Below are 24,358 nucleotides of genomic sequence, written 5' to 3' on the forward strand. Positions count from 1 at the left end.
CCTGCTTGATACAGTTAATACCCGCCTGATACAGCTCTTCCTGATACAACAACTGTAGTTTCGTAATCACGCTCTAAACTATAGTTAATTATGAAATTTTCTCTAAATTTTTTACATGATTTTGGCAATTACGTCAATGTCATAATTAGCTTTTGGGGTTGATATACGAGAATGTAAGGGGAAAGCTTGAAAAGAAAAGTCTTAGATACTTGAAATTTAAAGAGAAAATTGTAAACTTGATAAGGAACAGCGTGAATTTAATATGTTTGGTGTTGTATGAATGAAGTCTAACCTATGTGTAAGGAAATAAATCAAGAGTGGAAAACCTAAGTTGTTTAGGATTTAATTTATTTAATTCATGTCTAGTTAGGATTTATTTATCAAATCCATATTGGAATAGGTTTTTCTAGTCCTAGTCTATTTTGATTTCTAGTATTATAAATAGGGATGCTATGTCACATATTTTCATTGTAGTGAGATTCAAGAGTTTTGAGTTATTAAGTAAAGTCTCCTACCTTCTCTCTCTATTTTGATAAATTTCTTTTATATAGTCATTATTGAGTCTTCCGCTTGTGCTTATATTATTCCTTTGAGTATTTTTATTTCCTTCAACTTGTACAAAAGAGACTACCCATTTATAGCTAGGGGCCAGTCATTATGTGCCTAAACCGTTTTCTTGTCGTGCTTCAATTTTGTCTTTCAAAGCTCAGCACATCCAGTACAATGCTCAAGTTGTTACTTGCTCATGCGGCATGTATTGTTCGTTTTAGCCCAACACAGGAATTTGTTCTTTCACAACACAGGAATTTGTTCTTTCAGTTATACCGTCATCGAGTCCATAAGCATATACCATGCAAATTTGTGTTTTATGTAAGATTTATCTAAGATTTATCATGCTCACCCGTTGATTCAAAAGTTTGTCAACTTAAAAGTTTGACAGTCGTTTACTTTGACCCATCCTCATCAGCCACCCTGGGGCATCACAGCGGCAATCCCCTTTCATTTGATGCCTAAGGTATTTGCACTTGTGTAGCCATTATATAGTCCAATGTGCTCTAATCTTCTGAGGACAACCCGTGCTACCCATTAATCCCCTAAGACCCAGTTACAAATTTTACTGTTAATAATCTTGAAATTGGTCAGTTTCAGAAAACACACAAAGTCGATTGCTTTATAAAAAGGAGATATCGATGAAACGGAGCAAAAGAATTACTAATCTTTGATTTCACAACGTACAAGGGAAACAACAAACATCATTTTTGAGTTGGCATTATTACTTGATCTCCTTTAGCTTAAAGTTATAAGTTCACTTTTTATCTTCTTCTTTATCAACAATTTTTTTATTAACTTCTTCGTCCCCAAAAAATTGAATCTTTTATATGTTTTGTAAAGTCTCTAGATTATCATGTTACTATAACTTGTTCATATTTGTTTTCACCTTAGAATTCGGTTATTTCACAGTCAAAAGGCAACTAAAAAGAACTTGGAGCTACTAAATTTTCTAAAACCTGCAAGGGAAAACACCGCCTTTGAGTTGGCAAATTATTTGATAAAATCTTTTCCCTTTATTATAAGCATTTCACTCAGTTTTTGCTATTTGTTTCTATTTGGGTTTAAGGTTATAGTTAATTATCTCTCTTTTGTTGTCTTTTCCCTCAATAGTCGTTTGGTGAACAACTGATTATCACATGGTGCTTGCCAGCACCTCCTTTAAACAAAAAGCCCATAGTCAAAGACATGATTTTTATTTATTTTACTTCTGTCTTTTTGGCCCCTGTAAAAACATATTTTATCTTTAGACCGGCCTCAAAAGGTGAACCTGTTTTACTACTGACAAAAGCTCAACTTTATCAGAATATATTAGATTTATCTCTGTTTTTAAATCAAGCTTTATTTTAACATGATAAAGGTTCATTTGGCATAATTGAGGTAACGGTTAAGAGTTTATGGCAAATGAACCTATATCATGTTAAAACAAATCTCTGAATAAATACTTTGAAAAGGTCAATAGTTTATATGCGATCAACCCATTTGAGAATTTAACTTTCATCAATATTAGGAAACGGTTTGTGTATGAACAATCTTTTCTTAAGAACATTTTTAATGTCTAATACCGAAATTGCTTAGCGATTATCATTATTCATATGAAATTACTATTGTTGAGTGTTAAAATACATTTAACAAAATATGAAAATGAAAATACAAGATACATTTAAATTTAATCAGTATAAATATAGTAAAACCAGAATAAATAATGGATTATATTACTATACCTTTTTATATAATATTTTGAATGTAATAAAATACGTCATTCAGCATATATTGGAAATTCACCCCAAAAAATTACTCGTACTATATATTGGTAAGGTTAATTTGACATGCAAAGCTTTTTTTTTTTTTTTTCCTTCTACTTCCAAGAAAAAAATTTGAAAAATTGCTTCCTCCCAGCAACTGTTCCTACTGCTACGCAGAATCACTTAATTTTAGATGACTACCTCTTCGATACAGCACCTTTTTTTGAAGAAAAATGAATAAGCAATTTTAATTCTGAAAAGCTTGGTTAAATAGTATCTCTTAACTCTCTTTTTTCTTCATAAAAGTTGGTATCGTACTCTAAACATCTCTGTAACCCGAATTAGTTGGTTCACATTTGGCTGTTATTTCTATAGGAGTTATGGACATGCACCAATATTACTCTTATAACATATAATAACCAAATGAATGTAACCAAAAAAATAATTAAATGGAGATATAGATATATATTAGTATAAGAAACTAATCTCCTAAACAGTTTTAGACCGATTTCGTTCCTCCATCGTTGGAAAGCATCTGAGGACTCTTATAACAAGGTACCTTGTATGGTGACTATGGTCCAAAACCTTCATTCCAACTTCCAAGTAGAGAATGAAACCTTTCATCTCCAAAACCTGTCACCAATTTAAGCAATTTTGTTTGAGAAATCCAAATCAAAGAGTTAAAGGGAAATACGATCTTCTGAAAAGGGAAATTTAGGTGTTGACAAAATTGCTTCAAGTCCTCATCCTGAGTGACGTTACTTACAAGAACAGTGGACACATAATGTCTCGGGGAGAGTCAAGTACTGTTGAATAGATCTGTGTATCAAAAAAACTTTGGTTGGTTGTTATCTTGATTATTAAGGAAAAAAAAAAGACAAGAATTGAAAGAAGTAAAGAAAAAAAAGGGCAGCGAAAAGTATGTGTCGAATTTGGAATCTGTGACACATACCTTAAAAGACTTGAGAAATGTGGATTAGTTCAAATTCTGCATTTCATATTTCACAGCACATTCAATCGCTTCTTTCAGGGCTTGTAATCCCAGATTTACAAGTACCTACAACAAATTTATAGAAAGCTTTAAATTTGTTTGTGCAACAGAAGCAAAAACGCATTAGCAAATGAATAGCAGACGTCTTGACTTTTGGCAAAGAAGAGGGAAAAACAACCCTGCTGGTTTCAGTGGATTGCCAACACCATAACAGAAATTTGACAGCATGTTCCTTAACAATATCTAAACTTAGAAGCTAGTTTCGCTGGGACAAAGAAGAAAACCCATAAAATAATAGTAATAAATACGATGCTGCTTAACCATTTAACTTCAGTAAACTTCTCCAATGTTCTAATCCAGTGCCATAATTACTTGATATGAACCAGGTTGAATAAGTAAAACATCTCCTTTTTTTTTTTTTGATAAGGTAATAATTTTATTAACAGTTGGGGGAAAAGACCCTGTATACAAGCCGTATACCAAAAACAGAGAACCTACATCAAACCATGATTCTCAAAAAAGGAGACCCAATTTTCTATACAAACAGGGGTCTCATGGGAACACCAAAAGCAAACTAGAAACAAGAGACTATTTTGCAGCTTTACAATATCTAGTTCCACCCCTTCGAATGCTCTCCTATTTCGCTCTTTCCAAATAACCCACATCAGTGCTAGCGGGGCAACCTTCCAAGCCCTAGGACTCCTCTTCCCCTTTCTATAAACCCAACTATACAAAGCCTCCTCCACCGTTCTCGACATCACCCATCGCATCCCAAACCAATCAAGAACCACCCTCCATAGTCGGTTAGCCACCTGACAATGCAACAAGAGATGATCCACATCTTCACCCGTACTTTTACACATGAAACACCAACTTACATGGTTGATCTTCTTCTTTCTCAGGTTTTTTGCTGTCAATATCACACCCCTTGCTGCCAACCACGCAAAGAAACACACCTTTCTCGGAACCCTGGGAATCCAAATAGCACGATGAGGGAAAATACATTCATCTCTCCTTAATAAACTTTTATAAAACGATTTAACAGTGAATAAACCAACTCTACTCTCTCGCCAACTACAAGTATCCGATCTATCGGTAAGAATATTCTGTCCATACAGTAACTCAATCAAACTATAACATTCTTGCAGCTCCCAATCCTGAAAATTCCTCCTGAACCTCAGATCCCAATGAACTTCCCTCTCGTGAGGCCTCACAATTTGTTGGACTGTCATCTCTCTTTGACAGGACACTCTATATAAGTTAGGGAAAACTACCCTCCACTCATTCTCGCCACACCACTTGTGTGTCCAAAAACTAACTCTACTACCATCTCCAACTTTGAAAGAAATGCGTCTACTAAAGTCTTCCCACCCCTTCATAATACTCCTCCATAGGCCACATCCAAACGGTGTCATGATGTCTCTAGTCCTCCACCCACCTTCCATAACGCCATACTTCTCTGCTACCACCCCCCTCCAAAGTGCGTTCTCCTCCCCCCCAAACCTCCATAACCACTTCCCTAGCAAGGCTTTGTTGAAGACCCCAAGATCTTTCACACCGAGTCCTCCCCATACCTTTGGAGATGTGACAGCTCTCCAATTCACTAAATAAAACTTTTTAGAACCATCCGCTGAATCCCATAGAAAATTACGCTGAAGTCTTTCTAGCGTTTCTGTCACTTTACAAGGAGCCTGCAGAAGCGACATGAAATAAGTGGGGATGCTAGACAAAGTGCTCTTAATCAATACTTCCTTCCCTCCTTTTGATAAGTATCTCATTTGCCAGCCCGCTAGCCGCTTCTCAACTCTTTCAATCACCGGATTCCACACCACTAAATCTTTGTTTGAAGCACCACGGAAGGCCCAAATATGTGGTAGGAAGCGTGCCCACTTTACAATTCAACACTGGTGCAATCTCATCCATATTAACCACTTCTCCTACCGGAGTGATTTCACATTTCCTAAGATTGATCTTGAGGCCTGACATAACCTGAAACCAAATAAGTATCTATCTCAAGTAATCTACCTGAGAGACCTCAGCATCACAAAATACCAAGGTATCATCCGCAAATAAGAGATGTGTAACCGTCACATTACTGTGTCCTCGGAATGAAGCATCAAAACCCTTCAATAAGCCTCCAGTGACTGCCCTATCAATCATTTTGCTTAAAGCTTCCATAACAAGAATGAAAAGCATAAGGGATAAAGGATCCCCCTGTCTTAACCCCCTCGAGCTCCCGAAGAAACCGCAAGGACTCCCATTCACCAAAATAGAAAACCTGGCAGAAGAGATGCAAGCATTCATCCATGTCCTCCACTTGTCCCCAAACCCCATCTTTTGCATTATAAAGTCTAGAAAGTCCCAATTCACATGATCATAAGCTTTCTCCAGATCCAACTTACATAAAATTCCCGGCTCTCCTTTCTTTTTTCTAGAGTCAACCACTTCATTCGCCACTAAAGCTGCATCAAGGATCTGTCTTCCTTCCACAAAAGCATTTTGGGAGGAGGATATTGTTTCATCCAAGACCTTTTTTAGTCTATTAGAAAGCACCTTAGAGACAATCTTATATATGCTACCCACCAGACTAATAGGCCTGTAATCTTTGATGCTCGTCGCCCCTTCCTTCTTCGGCACAATAGTGATGAAAGATGCATTAAGACTTTTCTCGAACTCTCCAGTTTCATGAAATTCTGCAATGGTCTCCATCACCTCGCCCTTGACTATTCTCCAGCAATGTTGGAAAAAAGCTAGAGTGAAGCCATCCGGTCCCGGGGCCTTGTCTCCTGCACAACTCCCAATCGCATCCCTTACTTGTTCTTCTACAATAACCCTTTCCAACCACTCCCCCATCCCCTCCCCTATTTGACTAAACATTATTCCCCCAAGCTTCGGCCTCCACCTAACATCTTCTTTAAATAACCGATCATAGTACCCCCACAATGGCCCCCTTAACTTCCTCCTCCCCCTCAAAAACTACTCCATTCACTTCTAAAGAATCAACAAAGTTCCTCCTCCTATTAGCCACAATGTCCAATGTGCACATGAAATCCCTAAATAAAATGGCTAGGACAAATGCAGGCTATCGATAAAGTGAACAATAAAGGACCACTAATTTTAGTGGGATGTCATCTGCATTTCCTGCTTCATTTTTACTTGTCTAAAATTTTTTTTGTATTTTGAAATATCGACTTGATAAGTAAGATCTGCAAGCATGTTCTAAGTACATTATCAGTCCCTCCAATATCCTTCCAATTCCTTTTAGCTGTCAAAGCTAACTCGGATGGTCAAATACTCAAAAGGCTAACCAGACAACTTCTTGATTTTACGAAAAAGTTTAACCAGATAACTAACCCACTGCTAATGTGCATTGGAAATGCAGTTTAATAATCTGCTTCGCATCCTTAAGGTTAGAGAACCTATATACCAGATTCCCTCCCGAGGATGATATTCTGAATAAATTATAAATGAGTTACAATCCCACCATCTCTAAGAATCCAAGTTCTTACAACATGCAGACCATTAATGTAGACACTAAACCTTCAAAAAATTTCATATAGTGTCTTATTTAATGAGGGCATTGTTCTTCTTGACCCTAATTTAAATTTCCTGCAGCACCTCTATAAACAAGGGAATAGATAAATAAAATTTGCATGGAAGAAATGTACAATTACAAAGAAAGAAAGAAATATGACGCCCACCACCTAAAAAAAAAAAAAAAGAAAGAGCTTCACCTCATTTGCATCTTTATAACTGCTACACTCATCCTTTTTAGGCCAACATACTTGCCAACACCTGCAAATCAAGCAAAGTCAACTAATTGTAAATACTTTCCGTCGGTGAAATATAAAGGCTTTGGGCTGGATGGAAGATTGAACAAATGAGAGTTACACCAGTAGAAGCATCTGTACTTCTGTATATTGCAGCCAACCAAGATAGATTCTATTTTATCGACAAAGAAAATTATATTAGGTCCGAGCATGCTGAATGAAAAAAGGCATGTCTTCTCATTACTGCCAAAACACATAAACAAAGGAAGAAAAAAAGCGGACAGGAAAAACAACTATAAAGAGATGGAGAAACTAACCGACAAATTTTTCAAGGATCACATTGCAAATGAACAACTTTAGAAGACAAAGAACTCAGACTTTGCATACATCCACATAAGACAAAGAACTCAGACTTTGCATACATCCACATACCTTCTTTTTTTTTTCTTTTTTTTTTTGAAAACTGGTAAATTGAAACAGAAATAAAAAGGAGGGATGCAACACGAGGACTTCCCAGGGGGTCACCCATCCTAGTATTACTCTCGCCCAAGCACACTTAGCTTCGGAGTTCTGATGGAATCCGGTGAGCTTTAGCCAACCGGATAATTATCATTTGATCAGAGTACAAAACTAAAATGGCAGAAGGCTGTGCAATGATAGTGCAAGGAGAGATTTTACACTTAAGAAAGTAAACAACATTTTGGGACATAGATTAAAGGAACACAAAAATAAATACTCCCACCGTTTCATTTTATGTGAACCCCTTTGACTAGGCATGGAGTTTAAGAAAATAGCAAAGACTTTTAAACTTGTGGTGTTAAATGAGTCACATATATTTTGTGTGGCTATAAATCATTGCATAAAGGTAAAGTGTTTCCAAATATAGAAAGATGTCATTCTTTTTGGCACGGACTGATAAGGAAATAGGTTCACATAAATTGAAACGGAGGGAGTATGTGAGAAAGAGGGAACAAAACCTTTCTTTCCCCAAACGGCGGGCAAGCTCTTCAGCCAATGCTTGGCCTGGTAAATCACCATCAGTTGCCAGCACAATTCGGGACGCCTGAGCAGAATAGAAGTTAAAAAATAGGAAAAATATGAACAAGAACATTAGGAACATATCTTTTACTTAGTGTTCTCAGTTTCATGGAATCATCAAGACTGCCAACCTTCTCCAAGCAATCTTTGCAGTTCCACAGGTATGAAAATCTGGTATCCTGTCTCCAGGTGCAAGAAGAAATATTAAGCTGGAAAATATAATCCAAATTCTCAAATAATTGAAGAATAAGTGGTAAACCACAGCGGTGACATTTATGTAACAACACAAACCTCTTCCAGTGGTAGAGGTTCTTTGGATGCGATGGTCTGTGGTGCACCATTAGGAACACTGACACAGTTGGGAAATCCAGCTTCTTCCACTGAAAGCTTATCTATTTCACCTTCTACCTTTGGTCAGCAATATAGTATCACATCTAGTAAGTAGCCAGAAATACATATCTGAGAAAGAAAAAGTTTCCAACTTACAATGATGATCTCGTCTGCTTCTCTTACATCATCCAGTCCATAAAGTACCTTATCTGTACCCTTCTCCTGGCAATTGAAAGTAGATTAATAAAAGCACAAGGAAAATAAGGAGAAGTACCAGCTAATATCCAATTTTCCTCCAGATAAATCAATTGTAGTGAAAATGCAGACTCTGACTGGAAGCTTGAAAAAACTCTCAACTTGACATCACAAACCGAACTGTTCAGAAGCGTTTTACAAGAAGATAAGCTAAATTTATACAAAAGAGTCCCAAACCAAAAAGAGGGATCAATTTTTGAAATTGTGATGAATATTACTGCAAAACAATTGCAAAGTGTCATATATATTAGCATGACAAACAATCCCCTTCTTCTTGCAAGATACTAGATCGTTTCGTCCAAGGCCTCAAATATCTTTTTTACTAAATGGGATCTGAAGCTAAAGATTTGCTCATCAAGGAACTTTTGCAATATAGCTTAAAAAAGGGAAGCATGCATTGCATATAGTTAAGTAGAAACGGCACATTGTGTTTTCACATACTTCCCCATTATTCTATGCAGGCAGTTAGGACTACAACTTAATGAACAAATGTACCTGCCAAAACCTTTTCTCAAGAGTCCGATACTTGGAGCCGATGAGCATACCGTTCTGCCTATAAGTAAAGGCAATGATGATCTGCAATCACCCAAATATTGGCACCTAAGTCATATCTCTATCCACTATGAGCCATAAAATATTACTTTCCATTTTCAGAATGAGGTTAGTGATCAGATTCTGCACATATTATACAAGAATAGAATTATGGTGGCTTGGAAGTTAGTCATCTGATCTTCATGTTTCTTGAGTCTTACTTGCTTTTTGAGTTAGTGAGCCATATGAACCTTATCATATATTTTTTTGTTAATTTTTTCTTTGACACAGTTTAGCCATTAGGCAGCCCTGGAATTTAGTATTTCTTCTTTCCCTTCTATCTTTTAAGTCAAAGCTTGATCAATCCGTTGCCTTGCTGTTCTCATGGCAATCATCTCCTAGGAGTACATGTGTTTACCTTGAACTCTTAGATGAAAGGAAAATGTGCTAAAAGAGAAATTGAAGATTCTCAAAGTTGTAAAGCGCAGGACTTCAGTGCAGTTTTTTCAGAAAGTTTCATTCTTAACCCATCACTGAGTTTTGTCCTGTACATAAAAAAGGGCAGCCCGGTGCACTAAGCTCCCGCTATGCGCGGGGTCCGAGGAAGGGCCGGACCACAAGGGTCTATTGTACGCAGCCTTACCTTGCATTTCTGCAAGAGGTTGTTTCTTCAAGAATCTAAAATATGCATTAATATCATGAATGCCTAGAGCATGTGGAATTAAATTAACTTCTTATTAATAATTAAAAGCACTTGGATGAACAGAATTAATTTTACTTGTTATTAATAATCAAGTAATCTTACCCGATCAGAAAAAATTCTTACTAATAATCAACAGCTCTACCAAATAATAATGAACTAATATTGTCTATTGATATCAGGAGTCCCCAGAGCATTTGGATGGACTGACTTAGTTTGACTTCTTATTAACAATCAAAAGCTCTACCAAACCATAACGCAATAACATTGTCTGACCTGATCACCAGCCATTTGCATGACATGATTTCTCCTCAGAGTATCCTTTGATATCATCCTCTTGGCAAAATATGCAGCTACCTGTAATACACCCAAAAGTCATAGGCAATAAACAAAAAAGGCATCTTGTACTATTTTAGAGCAAAAGAATCAGTTTCTTTTTGTTAAAATCATTACAGATTTGATTTGATTGTTCTAATTAGGCCTATATGTAGTTATGCCCATAATAATGAATTTATCAAATCATAACATAAAAACTATAAATTCCCAATCAACTGTTTGAGAGAATCAAGTATTCTTAGACAACTCAAGACTATATGAAGCACTACACCAATGCGCATAACCTGGACAGAATGGAAGGAACAAACCTAACTTTTGAGGGAAGACCGAGGCTCTCCATTGTATCAACTTATATGTTTGCAAAACTTAGTTTTGTGGTGTAATATGCAAAATGCAAAAACAAGGATATAACTGATTCCTTATAGCTTATGTAGGAACTTAGTCCCTTTTAGAAGGTGGTAATTTTGTTAATAAAAATTAAAAAATAAAATAAAAAAGACACCTTGCTCTCAATCAAGCTTAAGAGAATGCATTGTTGAAAATCTGTTGCCCGGTGCTATATATTAGACTATAAAATGTTAACCACCAGATTTAGAGTATGCATGACAGAAGAAAGTTACCTTACCGTATCACCTAATGGTTCTAACTTCAAGCTTTCCTCCATAAGTATCCGTGGAGAAGTCATTCTGCCAAGTTGATGAACCCCATCAGATGTCGTGTTGTTGTGTGCAGGGATCTGACGTTCATAATTAATATCCAATGAGGTGATTTAACTTCTAGCTCTCAAAAATTAATGTAATCAAATTTTTACAATGATAAACTAAATTACCTGGCCTGCCCATCCACATTCAAAATTGAAGCACCTCCATAATGCATAATTCCTTGATGACCACAAAATTAAGTTTGAAGTAACTCTAGTTGCTCGTAAAAGGAGGTCATCACTGAACATGGGAACTATCATACCTTTTCCAGGACATATGAAATGATAAACTCTTTTCCATTTGCTGACCACCTTTGCACTGTTTCAGAAGAAACAAATAAATACAAAGATATATAGAGAGGTAAAAGAAAATGAATGGGGCTCACGTCTAGTTAACAAAATGAGATAAATTTATCCAAGTATCCATGGGAACCCTCAACTTATTTTCTTTCGCAACAGTTCATTAGCAGAAAATTAAGGTTCCTTTGTAAGATTGGAAAACAAAGAAGCACATCCTAAATGTGTCTACTCATCTACTCCTTGTTTTATATGAATAACAGTTTAAAGAACTATGTTAAAACTGAAGCCTATATATTCGTTTTCCCCGATCTCTGTTACAAAGAGCCAAAAGTTTACACATAGGACATAGCTAATTAGCTATATCAACCTTGAAATCTCCATTTCACTCCATTATTTCTTATTTCATCTTGCATTTTCCCACCATGAAAAGAGATGATAGTTGCAAGTTGTTAAGTCCCACACCAGTGGGATGAAGACCATTTGGACTCCTTATATGGACTTGGCAATCCTCCCCTCGTAAGCTAGCTTTTGAGGTTGAGTTAGCCCATTATCCATTTATTACACAAGTATTAAAGGAGCAACTACCCAGCTCTTACTATTTTCTTTACTATTGTGTGCTAGAAGATACCCATTTTAACGAGTTGGCATGGCTAAATACAGTTACCAGATTCCTACCACTTGACACTCCCATGAAGAAAAAAGTAATAAACCATCATAAAAGCGCCAAATAAAATGTCACATACCTTGGGACACATTAATCGTGTGTATTCTCCGGGGTTAATAGAATCGCAGCATATACCCAAATTTTCCACTTTCTCCTTCAGTTCAGCAAAATCATCCGCCTCCTTATTTTCATCTCTCTTCAGACTAGCTAGGAAAGTTGGGGGAAAAAGGAGGAAACAAAAAAAGGTAAGAGAAAAAGTAAAAAGGGAAAAAGAAAAAAAAACTAAAGTAACGAAATAGATATTCAAGCATTTGCTATGGGATCAAATTCCTACACCACAGCAGGTTTCATTTGACCCTCTAATTTTCTTTAATTCCTACATTACAGCAAGTTTCATTTGACCCTCTAATTTTTTCTAGAGTTGATTTATCAGATGGTCACTCAACTAATAGTTAATGTGAGTAGTTATTATCGCAAAAAGGCACTTTCTTTGTTGAAAAAAATTGGAATTAAGAAAAAGGTGACTTTCTGAGATACTCCAATAACTATTAGTTGAGTGACCATCTAAGAAATCAACCCAATTTTTTTATTGTTAAAGGCAATTTATTGAGAATCCAGCAGCAAGGAGATGCTGAAAAAGAACTTACAAAGGACTTTACCAGGGGCGGAGCCACACCTATTCAAGGGTAGTCATATGAACACCCTTCGTCGGAAAAAATTGTCGGATGCCTCTATTAAATATAGAACTTTGTGGATATATATTAGTAATGAACAATCTTCACATAGAAAAGAAGGATAGCCCAGCGGCTAAGGGTGTGCAAACTCTCGCTGAGGACGCGAGTTCGAATCCTGGCTGTGTGTTTTCTTCGTGCGCTATTTTTTTTTTCCTCACACATCCCCTGTCCTAAAATATGAACACACTTAATGAAAATCCTGGCTCCGCCCCTGGACTTTACAGTTGCAAAGTGTAAAGAGATCAATATATGGAATCACCCACTGGTTTTAAATTTTTGAAAAATTATCTTCTAAAATATGCTTATGGATTCTTCTATAATTGTGTCTTACTTCGAAAATGTTTTCTTGCTGGAAAAGGTTTTCTTTGTGGAAAAAGGATTTACCATATCTATCATTTTCTTGGAAGAGAAGTTTTGAACTTCTATAAATAGAAGATTAAAATGAGAATAGCATCCACAATGCAGTCATTTAGAGAGTTTCAATAATTGTTATGCTTTCTTTTATTAGTTTTTTATATATAGTTCAATTGACCAAATCATATTAAAGTATTATGCGTCTTTTAGTATTATTTCTTTGTCGTCTGGGTGCAATTGTTTGCTTCCGCATGATTTTGCGTTCCACCTCACGAATTCTACGTCCACAATATATTAACAAAAATTCAGAAAACAAAAAACGAAGCACAAATATTATGGAGGAGGAACCTGAAGGTATTAAGAGCCTAGTAGAAGGAAAGACATGATTGTTTGGGGAAAATCTTGATATTGATTTGGAGGAGAAATTACACAAGGCAATTGGAGGAGCACTGGAGTTACAGTGAAACAGAGTTGGCGCCAACAAGATTTGCCAGCCAAGAAGCATTTCAATAGTTACCACTGTTTTACAGACCTCTCTCATATGCCAATGTCGCCCTCTTATCCCAACCACTCTTCCACTCTTTTTTTTATTCTTCTTTTTTTTTATAAAATGACGAATGTACCCTTGCTTTTGTTTGGAGAAATTAAGCAAAAAAAAAATATTGAAATAAGAGAAAGAAGAACTTAAATTTAAGTCTGTTTGATTCACATACTGGTAATACAAGAAATGAGTAAATTGCCTAAAAGGTTATCCATGTATTGAAAATTGTCTAATAATATCACTTTTGTTTCGTTTAGGATTAGAATATCTTTTTTTTTTTTACACGGATTTCCCTTCAAAGACACTGGTCTTTAATTTTTGCCGGATCTTTAATTTTTGTCCTTCACCTAATACTCCGAGATTCTGAGTTCGAACACCAGCTCAGTCAAAAAAAAAAAAAAAGAATTTCACAAGGCAGAGGTTGGTATGCCTCAAGCAGAGTTTTGAATGTAAAACTATGCCTCAGGCAGAGTTTTGAATGGAGAACTCTACCTTCCTCAGGTAGAGTTTTGCATTCAAAACTATGTCTCAGACCTAACTTTGGCTTATAAAACTCTACCTTTTGAAGGCAAAATTCTGTCTTGCGAATCCAAACTCTACCTTGGGAATTTTTTTTTATTTTTGACTAAGCGAGGGTTCGAACCCGAAATCAAGGGATTTTCAGCGAGGGCCAAAAGTTAAAGATTTCAAATTTGAGAGGTAAAAATTAAAGACCACCCCAAAATAAGGGCATTCGTGCGAATTGCCCTTAGAATATTACTCAACTATCACTATTTTCCTCAGAATATACTAAACATACAAAACCCTCCGTCTCTCCTTGTTGGCATGACATGTAACATAAAATTCTACTTTTTTAATAAGAAATATATTTAACTCATCCAATCCATTTAACTCAACCCAATCCATTTAACTTTTTTAACTCATCCAATCCATTTAACTTTTTTAATAAAATCCCATTATACTTTGTTAATAAGAAATATATTATAATGAAATGGGTGACCGAAAGATATTCTTATGCAATAATTAGAAAAAATTATACATGAATTACTTATTTTAAAAGGGTATTTTCGTCTTAATCCCTACACTACCGGGAAGAAACTCGAAACTATGATTTTGGAGCCTTGATATTAACGTTACAGACACAAATATAGAGTCAAAACTCTCTAAAAAAAAGTCATATAACCTATTTAGCCAAGCTTTTGGAAGATTTAAGTGCTTATTTTTTCTAAAAAGTTCTTATTTTGAAAAATTGACGTGTTTTGTCAATTTTTTGGGAGAAATAGCAGAAGTTGTTTTTTCAGAGGTAGAAAAAATAGTTTTTCTCCTCCTGAAGTACTTTCGAATTTTACTTTTGAAAAAATCTATTTAGAAACACTTTATAAAAATTTGATCAAACACTAATTGTTGCTCAAAAGTTTTTTTTAATTGACTAGTCAAATTGGCTAATACTCTTAACATTATTTCATTATAATATCCAAGATTTTTTAACTATTTCTATAACATTTAGCTACAACAGCCAAAAGATATCTAGGCAATCGACGTTGTTATAGAGAGGTTTGACGGTAGAAGATCCAAAGGGGCTGGAATATACGAAAACAAGCTTTGCTACTCTAGTTTTGCATTGATCAGTAACCAAAATAGGTCGCAGTTAGAAAGTGGTTGAATGCATTAACGTGTTACAGGACTTCTCATCAATATTTCATGCTATACTAACAGAAGGCAGGACCTTGCCAAAATAATAAAGCCCAGCTCAGTTGTACCTAATCTAACCTGCAACTGTAAATCAGTTATACAATTAGACAGAAGCAAATATGTTCGCAAAATACTGCATATTACTTGTACACACTACTGACAAAAACTCAAGTTTGCTATTTGAAAAAGCGAGCAAAAAACTAGTGAAGGCCGGAATGGGATATCATATGTAGTATACAATCTGAGGACACTACTTGCTAGGTTTCCACTTCAAAAACTAGTTATAATAGTTCCCGGTTTCAGGATCTGTCAGACAATTGCATAGGCTAGATGGCTTCTTCAAAGTTTCTAACAAGGTTTACTTTTCTGTGCCAGTTGTAGCATCTCCATCCATGCTATGCTTCTTTTTCTCACCATGTCTGGACCTTCTAGGTGCTTCATCCTCGCTCTCACTATCATCATTTCTAAAGCTGTTTCCAGTTTGTGGATAACGTACTCCTTCATCAGGTCCACCAACTGAGCCTGCCATCTCTTGACCCCTACCTTGATCTGGCCCTGAACTGAATCTATCGTTCCTTTCATTAACCGGAGTTCTCTGGTCCCTTTTGACCCTAAGATTTTGAGAGGGCTGTGATGGGGGTGGAATAAATGATGGATGCATTCCCATTGGTCGACCACCTCTAGGTGGGCCAGTTGCTCCAGGACCCATTCCACCCATGAAAGGGGCCCTTCCTGGACCCATCATCATCCCAAATCCACCAGCAGCTGGAGGACGGCCGTGAAACATCATATCACCAGAGAATCGAGGGCCAAACGGTCCAAAAGGTCGGCCGCCCATTCCAAAAGGATCAGGCATAGGAAAACCATCAGGTGCCATTGATCCATAAGAAAATCCATCATTCATCATGCCTGGAGGGAAGCCCCGCATCCCAGGAAAAGGCCTGGCTCCACGTCCAAAAGGAACTATAGGAGGCCATACGGCTCCCCTACCCCTTCCTCTGCCCAAAGCAGCTGGTCCAAAAGCTTGACCAAAGTTCTCATCCTCCTCCTCCTCCTCCTCACTTTCTTCCTCTTCCTCTTCTTCATTGTCTTCAAAAGGCACGATATCCGGGTTCTCATTCCCATGGTCAGGGTTCACTCCCTTTACTCTTTCCTCCTCTCGCTTGGATTCTGCAGCAAGTGAGATTGCCTGAAATGCATATATTGTCGCATTAGAATTCTGTACAGAAAGTCCAACTACATTAGGAATCAATTTTTTATGTTGCCACTTGCCATAGCCACTACGTCCAGTGAATGGACACATATAGAACATACATACATATATAATGTATATGCACACAGTACATGTGTGCACGTGTGTGTGTCCACCATGTACTTTCCTCTGTCAGCAGTCCAACTAATAGATGCACCATAAACTACCAAAGAGCATATTAAAGGCGAATGGACCAATTGCAGCCAAATCTTGGAATTTCAACGCAGCATATTTGAATGCACATAAGCAGCAAAGCAGTAGAACTCATTCACTATCAAATCAAACTCAATAAGTAGTAATAGACTATATGCGTTTTTTTTTTTCTCTCTCTCAGAAAACAAGTACAGAACCTAGCATGAAAAAGAAAAAAATAAACAGGTACTTCTCCACGTAAGGATCTTTTTTCAACTACTGCAATAGACATTACAAGCCAGAAAAGATTCTTAATTATAGAAATATGTGTCATACAACAATTTATGAATGTACGTATAGGTATAGCACTAGTTGAGACCATTTTGTGAAACCACATTTTGGAGGAACAATATTTACACTGAGTTTAAGAGGAAAACCAAGGTTAGATAGTTACACTGAAAAAGGTGGAAAACCAGGTTCGGTAGTTGTACGACAGATCCATAAAAACAGGTCCGTAGCTGTACAACAGATCCATAACTGTGTTCAACGGGTGACTGAATAGCAAGGGATGACTACTCCTTACAGCCAAACTCAAAACATAAAAGTTCTTTTATTTTTCTTTTAACCAACAATTAAGTAAGACCTGAAGAAAGGTTTTGACATAAAAGATCAAGACCTTAAAACATCTGAACAATCCCAAAAAGATCTACTAATATACCACATCCACAATTGCCACATTTTTTCTTCCAGAAAACCTCAGTTTTCATTTAAAAAAAAATAATAATAAGAATAATATGCTGAAAACTTGTATCCTATCGGACCTCCCAGCCATAACGAATTACTACAAGAGGCGAAATGAAACTTTTCAAGACAACTAAATGAGCAGAGATGTACAAAGGACTGATTACCCATTTTTAAGGGGAAAAAAAAAACTTTCATAGAAACTCAAAAGGCTATTTAAAAACCTATTGTAGAACTATCACAAGGCTAAATAATGACAACTGACGTGGACTACTTCAAGATAAATGCAAATAACTTGCATGGATATGGAACTAGAAGCACTCTACCCATTCAGACACTACAACCAGATGCCACCATGGCCTACAGAAACTAGCTCATCAACAGATAGAGCAATATCAACAGTAATAAAGCATCTAGGATACGAGATAGAAGCCAATCCATGACAAACAACAGCGTTGTATTTTCTTTTCCCTAAATCTAAAGCTGAGTTGCTGTAAGTTACTCAATCTCAACAAGTATTGTTAAAATCATATCTGAAGTTGAATGTACTATACCCAGATAAACACATCGCAGAAACAGAGCCTGAAAGCTCCAGAAATAGAAAACGGATGAATTATCATCTAGTGAATGAAAGCTAAATTAAACTTTGAAAGAAGAAAGAAATACCATAAGTTCACTGTCTGGTTCTAGATAGAGCAAAGAAGCCAACTGCTCACCAACAGAGATCTCTAATTCTTGACAATCTCTGCTTATCTGCAACAACGGCAGTAAAAGGTGTTTGAAAGTAATGATAGCACGCAACAAAGTTTAACATTAACAAACAAAACACGGGAAGAGATTTTGAATGTGACAAGTAAAAGTCAATGTCTCCGGAATCATAAGCAACTTTGCTTGCAACAGCAAAAGAGAATGTTCACTTATAAGCAGAGAATTATGTGAAACGATACTTAGCACAGTCGCTCAACCAGAAATGCAACTAATATTCTAAGAGAGACTATTTGGTTGGTTCCTGTTCTTCAGAAAGGCAATTTGTCAATATTAGTTTCAATAATATAATTTGAAAGTCTGTGCTGCTAAGAGGCTGTGGGTAAAAGGCAAAAGTATCTTACTTGAGATACATTTTTCCTTTTTTTCTTCAGTAAGAAAAGTACCATTGATGAGCATCAACTTTGATGAAAAAAATAAAAGTTCTTTTTCACCCTGGAAACCCAAACCTCAAGGTACTAAGGTCTTCCTCATTATTGAAAAGACTGTTTGCTAGTCAAAGAAATTCTGGTGGAGTTGGATAGTCTTGCTGAAACGCAAAAAGTAAGGATGTCACTTGACAAAAGCAACTTGTGGGGATTCTAAATCAATGGTTCTGTCAGGCCCAATAAGGCTTTAAAGTCAAGTCTACAATGCATCTATGAATAAAGTATTTTGCAAGTTAAAACAGTGGTCTAGCATAACAGAGAACTACATTCAAATACCTGCCCTGATCTATAAATGTCCATTATAAATCAATCTATGACCATTAGCATGCTCAAAGCAGCCATAGAGGAAACTAAAATTGTTGAAATATGTCAAATAATCAGCGAGTAAAGGCTTAAATATACCTTCACAGGTAAGTTCTCATTGTATGGATTCCTCAAATGGCGAGTTTTCTGGAAGGACAGTTCACAAAGCTGCACTTCAAGTCTCAGAGTTAGTTCATGTATACAAGCAATTCTGTGATATAAAAAAGGGGGGAAGTAAAAGAAGAGAATCAAGTAATCACTGAACTTTAAGCCTCAGAGTCACTTCATGCATGCTAGCAATTCTGTGAGGAAATCTTAGAAAAAGGGGAAGAAAAAGAAGAGAAGTAAAGAGCCTCTGGCACTGATTGATATTAGGTAACTGTTAGAGTTGGGAAAATGATAAAGTCCTCAAGTGAAACAGAAGGGGCAACAAAAAGAAAAAGGATTTATCTCGTAAGATACTTATATGCATAGAGTTTATCAGTTAAAAATGCGCAACAAGGTAAGAGGCATGGCCTCCAACTACAGCAGTGAGTTGAACAAATCATTGACCAAGGTACCAATGTACTTATCAGATTCATCCTAAAGTACTAACAGAAATTAGAATAGCAATTCATGTAGTTGATGGCTTGCATAGCTGGAACTGTTCATTGCATAAGTGGTGATGCTAATTAAAGATACGTGAAATGGTTCAAGCTTAACTAAAACACCTCTACCTGGACCAGAATCTAATAAATTATAACGAAATATTTCGCTGACAACCATGCAAGGCACTTGACTGTAAAGGCAAGAATATAGAGAAAGAAAGAAATGCTAATATAGGTGGGGCAGGTAAAGAAATCAAAAGTACCTTTAGCCATTTTACCGAAAAATTCCGCCCATAATGTGCAGTACCATGTTCATGCTTCCAATTTCCTCCTTTAGCAGCACCACCAACTCTAGATGTCATTTTTGCAACACCCTGATAAACATTATACATGTTAAAATATAGGGCCACTAGTCCTAATATGAAACATTCCTTTCATTTTTTCATAAAGATGACACATTCCTTTCATCACAAGTTACAATCAAATTATGCATTCTTAAATCATCAGACGAGTAAAACCTAAACTATTCATTGGATAGGTGAAAAATAGACTACCTGAAAATGTCTAGTCCGATTGACTGAAAAAATTAGAATGACATTTTCCACAGAATCAAAAGCTTCATTTAGTTTAGCCTCGTTGCTTCGTTGAGTTGCCCAAACTCCTTGTTGTACTGACAATTCAAGATTCTCACGGTTGCAGCTTTTAACTATAAAGTACCTAATCCCATGCAACAACATTAGATAAGCATAAAAATAACAAATTCATGAGTAAGGTAATGAAAATATGATGTTTAGTTCACATGGCGCACCCGAACCTGTGACCTAAATCACAAGTCCCTCAACCTTTGCCACTTGAACTAAGCCCTGGGGCCCGAAGTTAAAAGTTTTCACAGCAAATTTTTATGTTCTCATTTGCTCGGAATGAATATGACACAGAAAAGACATTGGAAACACAAAAGTTAAAAAAGACAAGAAAGAATTTATCCCTTACATCAAGCAAAGATACTGGAGTATCCAGGAATAATAATACTAACAATGAGTTTATCCTTTACGACAACGAAAAAGTAGGAGATACCAGGTTAGTAATGATCCTCTTCTATAGCTTTCAAATATTTTTAGTTTAATTATTCCTTTTTTTCTTTTGGGTGGGGGATGGGAAATCCAGAAACCTGTGAAAGATATAGAGCATTCAGCATATGCGACAAGATCAACTGCTCCTTTTACTTCTTGATCAAGATTGAACTTTCATGTTTTTAAAAATTGAATAACAGAGTAGTTATTGATTGTGTCTGTCAAAAGTCAAGAGAATCATTACAACATAGTGCAACACATCCTTGATAATGGTCGAGGAAAAAATATTCTGGATGAGTATATCTTTGTAGAGGACCGTTCTAGGATTTCACTGGGTCTAAGATGGTCTCAACTCCAACTCTCAAGAGTGTCTAACGGACTATACAGCCAGTTTTCACTAATAATATAATTACTAATAACTAAAAGAGACAAATATGTCAATGCACACGCTCTTAAAAGTTAAAACCAAACTATATGCTTCTTCACTACGTCTCATCACCAGCTGAGGAAAGTATAGTAGGTGCATCACCTGACCCACGCAGAAGAATGATCCGATGTCCTTCAGTCTGGACCCAAGTTTTGGGTTTGGATAACTCTGATAAGATTTCCTTTTATAAGAGTTTTTTTCTTTGGATCACTCTAATAAAGTTACAACAGCTAAATAACGACCACTGAATTAGCTTCGGACTATGAGACAGCTACACAGCAGGGATGAAAGCTTTGCAAAGAAGAATCAACGACCAATGGTACTGTGACCATCAATTGCCAGTACAAGCAATAGAAAGAAGAAAAAGAAGCTCTCGTTATCACAGTTAGGTCCTAAAATTCCTATAGATACACAACCCAATGGACCAAGTTTAGCAGAAAAGGAAACAAGTGAACACATAACCTATAGTCCCTTTCTCCTGTCCTCTTTTTGAGGGACGGTGGTTAAAATTTCACCAACATTGTGCATCAGGGATGTAAATTACCAGCCAACAATATATATCATTTATAGCAGAACTCTCATACAGAAGGAGTTCACAATAGTTTGTATCAGTTCCTCAGGAGAATGAAGAATATGACAAAGGAATTTATAAACAACAATACAGAATACGTTACAGCTGACATGGAAAACTCCAAATTATTCGCCTATTTTTATGTAAACGAACTGACTACATGACCTAAGTAAAGACCTTGAAACTCTGAACACACCTAGATGTTCCTTGAGGCAGGGGTATTGCAGTTCTATCCGCCTGATTTTGCTGGTTGTTGGGAAGAGTTTGTGTTTGAGTTGGGGCACCCTGATGTTGAGGCTGTTGAACTTGCTGTTGATGCGGCTGGTGCTGTTGGCCAATGGGTGGCTCTGCTGCTGTAGATTTCACTGCTTGATTCATTACATTATGTACTTGCGGAGTTTGAGATTTGTCTGCCTGAGTTGAATAATTAGTATTCCGATTTTGGAAAAACCTGTTTGAGTAACCATAGGATGTCAAATTCTGAATTTTCTGAAGAACTTCTTCCACTGGAGGTGGGGGTCCAGGCAGCTTTGCATGTCGATATCGGCAATCAGGACCATTCGGACAAAATCCTAATTTATACCTGTCATTATAGAAATTACATTAAAAAACAGGTGATAATTTGCTACAAGAAACAACAACAGCATACCTAGTCTAATCCCACAAAGTGGGGTCTGGGGAGGGTAGAGTGTATGCAGACCTTACCCCTACCGTGAGAGGTAGAGAGGCTGCTTCCGATAGACCCTCGGCTCAAAGAAAAGCAAATGTGCTACAAGAGAGGGAAAAAAGGGGGAAAAGAACAAGTGCGGCCATTTTTTTCTCTTTTCAGTTACTTTTCTTTAGAGAAAGCAAATCAACACTCATGATCTTTCTTTTTTATGACGGTGGTATCTGGACCGGCTTGCAAACACCTCGACTATTCCACCGGATACCTGCCAGTCTGCCGCCTCCCATCAGGTATCAGGGACTCTAAACAGTCACTATCAAATGAGCATAACTAATATCAGATAAATATTGTGAAAGGAAAAAAAAAACAATTTTACTATGTTCTTGCATTTTCTTCAGCTCAATCTGAGCTCAATTCTCAGTAAGTAACAAACTCATGCAACTTAGAACTCAAAACTTCAAACAAAATTGATACAAGTAAAAATACATGTCAAGAAATACCAAACATATAAAGTACATCCAACTCATTGCACACCAATCAACTCAACATGCATCAAATCCGCAAACCTAATATTTATTAACCTAAGATCTAGTAACCTTGGTTTAGTGGTAACCAAGTTAAGGTGGAGATGCTGAGACCAAACCTATAAGTCTCAAATTCATCTCATCAGAGTATCTAAGTAAGAGTTTGAAGCCTAAGGGTGTGTTTGGTATGGAGATAACACTTTCAGGTTGGTTAAAATTGTTGGAAAACATTTTCTCTAGGCAAAGAAGTGCCTTAAAAATGAGGAAAATGACTTCCCTGATGGAAGTTGGAAGTAGGGAAAACAGGTCATAAGTGACACTCCACATTGATTAGCTCCTCCCGCCAAACCCCATACACCTCACCTCATCCCTCATAGTATTTCCCTAGATTATATAAAAATGTTTTGGTATAATATTTTGCACTTACTTACCAAACACAAGAAAATAAGTAAGAAATCCACTTATTTTCTAGAAAACATTTTCCAACAAAAACATTCTTCGTGGAAAACATTTTCCTTCATACCAAACACACCCTATATGTCTGTGTTTTCTCTATTAGCATGCTAGCAATGCAACAACAACATGCCCAATGTAATCCCACCAAGTGGGGTCTAGGGAGGGTAGAATGTACACAAACCTTTACTCTACCTTGAAGGTAGAGAGGTTGTTTCCGATAGACCCTCGACTCGAGGAAAAACAGTTCAAAGCAGTGCGGAAAAGGAAGTAGCGGAAATGACTACAACAAAACAACACGCTAATCGAAGTACAAGACGCAACAGATAGTAACAGAAATCGAAGGACAAGAAACTACAGGAGTAATGCTACAACAACTAGAATGGCAGGATAAGCGAAACAACGCTCTACTATCTGCTAACCTTCTACTAGTATGCTACGAACTACTAGCATGCTAGCAGCGCAAGTACATAAATATAAGCCTTCCCCCCTTCCCAATTAACCCCACCCAAATAGAGTGTACGCGGACCTTACCCCTAACTCGTGGAGGTAGAGTTTAACCCCACCCAACACACACGAAAACAACTAACTAAAATAGCATGACATGAAACACTTTAAATATAAATAAATTGCAACAGAATAAAAACAAGAAAACAGATCACAGGGTGAAAATCTGACATGTTACATTCTTTAATATCCTCATTGGTATGCTTATAAACACAATCTTGCTCACGACACTCGCCGTAAAGGCGAAAGAACCTACAAACAGGCATCCTAGACTTATCATACTGATGAAGAAAACCACAAGCATCACCCTTCATACACAATGAACGCAACCAATGCCTACAAACAGTCTGCCTGAAACTTCTACGATTCCCAACAAATGAACCATCCCCTCCTTGATTAGGGACAGGGGCATTATAGGCATTATTTGGGGTGGGGTTGTTGGTGTTGTTGTTGTTGTGGTGGTCTTGGGGTTGTATTACTGGTACAGATGCAGTTGGATGTGTGGGTACTGTGTCTAAACCCCCTTCAAAGTCAAAGCTTAATCCTCCTTCTCCACCATCATCCATTGTTGTGTAAACACAGTTAGATAATTAGTGGTTCTTGGAAGGTTTTTTGATGTGTTGATTTTGATTGTTAGATTGGAAATTGGGGTTTATTGGAGGTACCAGGGTCTTAACCCCAAGGGGATCTTGTTTTGGAAC

General features: G+C 36.8%; 2 protein-coding genes and 1 pseudogene across 3 annotated transcripts; all 3 read right to left on the minus strand.

Annotated features, from left to right (window-relative positions):
* Positions 1–2,639: 2,639 nt before the first annotated feature.
* On the minus strand, positions 2,640–13,575 carry LOC132622606 (primase homolog protein). Of its 2 annotated transcripts, none has more exons than XM_060337232.1 (15): positions 13,346–13,575; positions 11,989–12,116; positions 11,209–11,264; positions 11,075–11,126; positions 10,871–10,981; positions 10,186–10,266; positions 9,174–9,254; positions 8,580–8,645; positions 8,385–8,501; positions 8,225–8,272; positions 8,033–8,118; positions 7,020–7,080; positions 3,247–3,351; positions 3,061–3,113; positions 2,640–2,927 (listed from the first exon to the last, which is right to left on the minus strand). In XM_060337232.1, exons 1-13 carry the CDS (start codon positions 13,536–13,538, stop codon positions 3,271–3,273), a joined length of 1,161 nt encoding a protein of 386 aa, XP_060193215.1. In that variant the 5' UTR covers positions 13,539–13,575; the 3' UTR covers positions 2,640–2,927; positions 3,061–3,113; positions 3,247–3,270. The 2 variants fall into 2 exon arrangements, with proteins under 2 accessions (XP_060193215.1, XP_060193216.1); XM_060337233.1 differs by having other exon boundaries at positions 8,225–8,302; positions 11,989–12,112; positions 13,346–13,484.
* LOC132625254 (5S ribosomal RNA) lies at positions 7,549–7,669 on the minus strand (annotated as a pseudogene).
* Positions 13,576–15,152: 1,577 nt separating the features above from the next.
* LOC132625152 (30-kDa cleavage and polyadenylation specificity factor 30) lies at positions 15,153–24,358 on the minus strand. Its single transcript, XM_060339963.1, has 7 exons — positions 23,829–24,358; positions 21,703–22,089; positions 19,993–20,155; positions 19,702–19,812; positions 18,951–19,019; positions 18,022–18,108; positions 15,153–16,419 (listed from the first exon to the last, which is right to left on the minus strand). The coding sequence occupies exons 1-7, from the start codon at positions 24,221–24,223 to the stop codon at positions 15,589–15,591; spliced, it is 2,043 nt and encodes a 680-aa protein (XP_060195946.1). The 5' UTR covers positions 24,224–24,358; the 3' UTR covers positions 15,153–15,588.

The sequence above is a fragment of the Lycium barbarum genome, chromosome 12, assembly GCF_019175385.1.
Source record: "Lycium barbarum isolate Lr01 chromosome 12, ASM1917538v2, whole genome shotgun sequence".
Lineage (NCBI taxonomy): Eukaryota > Viridiplantae > Streptophyta > Magnoliopsida > Solanales > Solanaceae > Lycium > Lycium barbarum.

What these genes read in the sequence shown, in the direction of transcription:
- LOC132622606 (XM_060337232.1), bottom strand. Translation starts at nt 13,538, where the DNA reads ATGAGAGAGGTCTGTAAAACAGTGGTAACTATTGAAATGCTTCTTGGC. An exon ending in TGCAAATGGCTGGTGATCAG is followed by an intron (nt 9,255 to 10,185) that starts GTCAGACAATGT and finishes GGGTGATTGCAG; the next exon opens with ATCATCATTGCCTTTACTTA. An exon ending in GTTATAAAGATGCAAATGAG is followed by an intron (nt 3,352 to 7,019) that starts GTGAAGCTCTTT and finishes AATTTGTTGTAG; the next exon opens with GTACTTGTAAATCTGGGATT.
- LOC132625152 (XM_060339963.1), bottom strand. Translation starts at nt 24,223, where the DNA reads ATGGATGATGGTGGAGAAGGAGGATTAAGCTTTGACTTTGAAGGGGGT. An exon ending in TTTCGGTAAAATGGCTAAAG is followed by an intron (nt 19,020 to 19,701) that starts GTACTTTTGATT and finishes CTTGAAGTGCAG; the next exon opens with CTTTGTGAACTGTCCTTCCA. An exon ending in ATGAGAACTTACCTGTGAAG is followed by an intron (nt 18,109 to 18,950) that starts GTATATTTAAGC and finishes CCGTTGTTGCAG; the next exon opens with ATAAGCAGAGATTGTCAAGA.